The 3,759-nt window shown below is 37.2% G+C and overlaps 1 protein-coding gene across 2 annotated transcripts; it reads left to right on the forward strand.

Moving 5' to 3' along the window:
- Nucleotides 1–20: 20 nt before the first annotated feature.
- On the forward strand, nucleotides 21–2,016 carry LOC105568644 (transcription elongation factor SPT5-like). Of its 2 annotated transcripts, XM_012024481.1 has the most exons (5): nucleotides 21–301; nucleotides 742–848; nucleotides 984–1,229; nucleotides 1,319–1,620; nucleotides 1,706–2,016. In XM_012024481.1, exons 1-5 carry the CDS (start codon nucleotides 299–301, stop codon nucleotides 1,957–1,959), a joined length of 912 nt encoding a protein of 303 aa, XP_011879871.1. In that variant the 5' UTR covers nucleotides 21–298; the 3' UTR covers nucleotides 1,960–2,016. The 2 variants fall into 2 exon arrangements, with proteins under 2 accessions (XP_011879871.1, XP_011879862.1); XM_012024472.1 differs by lacking the exon at nucleotides 21–301 and having other exon boundaries at nucleotides 315–848.
- The last annotated feature ends 1,743 nt before the right edge of the window (nucleotides 2,017–3,759 follow it).

Raw genomic sequence — 3,759 nt, forward strand, 5'->3', positions numbered from 1 at the left:
GTTACGTGGGATTTAGAAAATTTTATATTTAAATTGTGGTATTAATGCTTTTGAACATAACTTATAAATAATATAATAGTATACGAAGATTCAAAGACGTTAGAGGTAGATCTACCGCACAAGCTTTTCCACAACGCGTTATGTTAAGTTCTGAATAAACTTAAATCCGTACGTAAACTTAGTAATTCAACGCACAAAAACTCATAACATATATATTATTGCGTCAGGCTTTTGCTACTTTACGATTTTCTTTGTGCATTGATTGAAGTTTAAGGTTACGAACGGTTCTAAGTTTACGATGGTTACGTTCATGATGTAAGTATAAAGGTGTACCATTGCGCATAATGGCGTCATCCGTAGTGACGTATGTGTAGTAGGCCAATGAAAAATGGCCAGGAATGCAGCCGCGAAATTCAAATGCTCTATTAATCGTATATTACTAAATATATATTAAAATATATATTTTAACTTAAAATTTGTAATAAAAGAATAATATTTCAAGATATCCTCTTCAAGATATCCTCAATAGGCTCCACGTCCGTATTCTCGAGGCCCCTGCTATCAATCTCCGTCGCCAGCCATTCTCTTAATACGCACACTTAACCTTACCAACACTGTTTATTCTGTGTGACACTGTCAGCAGCCATATTGAATTCTAACATTCCTGGCCATTTCTGATTGGCTATCATTTTTGACGACTGCGCATCCACGGGAATGGAACACCTTTATACTTACATCATGGTTACGTTCAACAGAACGTTTATTTTGCAACTGTTGGAAATTTTCTTAATTCACTCTTCGTCTCTTTCTGTTCCCTTAAAAAGAGACAAGAAGTTAGTTAAGCTAAGGTTAAAAATAAGCGACATGTACTATTCCATTAACGTAATGCCCTCTAGTACGATTTTTAGAAATTAAACCTACACTTTCACCGTTCCAACAAGAATTTTACACGGTGTAACACAGTGCAATTTTGTGTGTCCTAGCTGGAAAACGCCCATTGTTAAAGTGGTCGACGGACCACATGCGGGCCGAGGTGGTGAAATTAAACACCTGTACCGAAGCTTTGCCTTTTTACACTCGAGAATGTTCGTCGACAACGGCGGAATATTCGTATGCAAGACCAGACATTTACAATTGTCCGGTGGAAATAAGACAACTTCCATTAATTCTATGTCACCAGTGGCAGGATTTATGTCACCTAGAATTGCCTCTCCGATGCATCCCAGCGGGTTGGTCTCTCGTTCTCGTTTTGTGTATTTGTTTTCTCGATATGCTCCTTCAAAGTTTACTTGTAGTCAACTATTGATCAATCTTACAGAGGTGGTTTTGGACGAGGTGGCGGCGGTGGAAGAGGCAGAGGCCGTGGCGGTGGCGGTGCAAGACGCGACAGGGAATTAATTGGAACCACGATCAAAATAACGGGTGGCCCGTACAAGGGAAATGTAGGCATTGTAAAGGATGCGACGGAGACCACAGCGCGCGTGGAACTACACTCCACGTGCCAGACAATCTCCGTCGATCGGTCTCACATTGCACCAACAACGTTTTTGTTTGGTTGTGAACCCGGGTCTTCGGATTACCAGACCCGCGCACAATCCTCTGCGCCACGATCGCCACAGAGTATACTTTTCTATTCTGTATATTTTCTGTTTGTACGATATACGTGTGGAAAGTGTGGACATTTTTTTCTATTTCAATGTTACAGACGGTTCTCGCACCCCTCATTATGGTTCAATGACGCCGTCTCACGATGGATCGCGAACGCCAGGACAATCTGGCGCCTGGGACCCGTCAGTTACTAACACACCCGCCAGGACAAACGATTTCGACGGCTACAGTATAGAAGAAGGTGGCTCGCCCGGTTACGGGCCCGGATATCCTCCCACCGGTGGGCCGTTTACCCCACAGACTCCGGGCACCATGTACGGCTCGGATCGACAATTTTATGATATACTTTAATGTAATATGTTCTACCTCTAGTCTTATTAAAACAGAAATAAAAGTTTTTATGACATATTGTACGCGTGAGAGCCACAAGTCTTCGAGAGGCATACTTCAGCAAGGTAAGATTATGCACAGAAGTATTCAAGGTCCGTGGATGGAGATGGAGGGGAACGTAATGTTTTCTATAGGTTTTATAATACTACATATATTTACTATTACAGATTATACTTTGAGATACTCTGCTCTTTCGTATGGAGGAAAATCGACTTTTATCTCAAAATTTAAAAAGGGCTGAATGAAACCTGGCAGTAAATCGTTCGCAGTTGCTGAGAGCTAAAAATCTTCGAGAGGCATACTTCAGCAAGGTAAGATTATGCACAGAAGTATTCAAGGTCCGTGGATGGAGATGGAGGGGAACGTAATGTTTTCTATAGGTTTTATAATACTACATATATTAACTATTACAGATTGTACTTTGAGATACTCTGCTCTTTCGTATGGAGGAAAATCGACCTTTGTCTCCAAATGTAAAAAGGGCTGAATGAAACCTGGCAGTAAATCGTTCGCAGTTGCTGAGAGCCAAAATAAAATTTTGGAGAAGAGGATCTATTACCGTTTAAAACTGATCGATTATCTGATTAAAGAGCATATTATTTATTGATAAGCTAGAGTAAGTGTTACGAGATAAAATTTTACTTTGTACGCAGAATATATATATATTTTTTCATTTACATGTATAACTGTTAGAAGCGTGAGGCTACGAGTAATATTATTTAATTCTGAGACGATCAGAAGGGAATATTTAACGCGTCGTTGCGTATTATATTTATGAAAAATCTCATTAAGTAGCTAACATGCCGAGAATAGATACATAATATTTTTAAATAAACCTTTAAATATTTTAAGGTGGAAAAAGAATGTGAAACTATAATACAGAGAGAATTTTGAAAAATGTATTTTCAATTCTTACAGTTAATAGCAAAACTAAGTATAACTTTTTAAATTAATTGTTTATATAGTAATATATATGTTATATGTCCACACAATATATGTTCGAAATATTATATGTCCACACAAGTCGAAATATATTTACATATGTATAAATATATATAATATATATAATAAAATGTTACATTTTGAATTATTGCTTTAAATTTGATTTACACCTCATAAATACAAATATAAAGAACAAAAACATGTCCATAATGCCATTGTAAAAGACGACTAAAAGATGTCTAATATCAGATGTCTTTTAGTCATCTTTCAGTCTCGGCTATAAGTCGACATTTAGTGGGACATAAGACGTCTTTTAGTCATCTTTTGGTCGACTATTGGCTCTACCTAAAAGACATCCATGACGAGAATCTGTCATCTTTTAGTCGTCTTTTAGACGTCTTTGTGCTATCTGGGGCTTAATGTAAAGCTAACAGAGTTGATAAAAAACCTGCGATAAAGAACCATCCGTTGCGGAAAAACATTTAAAAAACACTTAACATAACTTAATATGATAAAAAAATTTCTAAAGCATTAAAATTTTATTTTAATAAGAGTTTATTGATCAGCTTGCGCAAAATATTATAAAAAACGTTAACACAAATATTTCAATTAGTCTTCAGTATTATTATTATTTCAAAAAGATTTTAGTAACTTTTTAGCAATATTTCAGGAAAGCTGCAAATTTCTTAGGGCCGATTGTTCTAAGTGTTAGGTAGCTTACCTGATGGTTAAAAAGTATCCCAAATAGCACAAGGACGTCCTTAGGACGTCCTCAGGACGTCCAGGACGGACTTCGCGGATATCCTGAGGACGTCCTGA

This window comes from Vollenhovia emeryi, unplaced genomic scaffold (genome assembly GCF_000949405.1).
Source record: "Vollenhovia emeryi isolate VEMERY1.0 unplaced genomic scaffold, V.emery_V1.0 DF942487.1, whole genome shotgun sequence".
Classification (NCBI taxonomy): Eukaryota; Metazoa; Arthropoda; class Insecta; order Hymenoptera; family Formicidae; genus Vollenhovia; species Vollenhovia emeryi.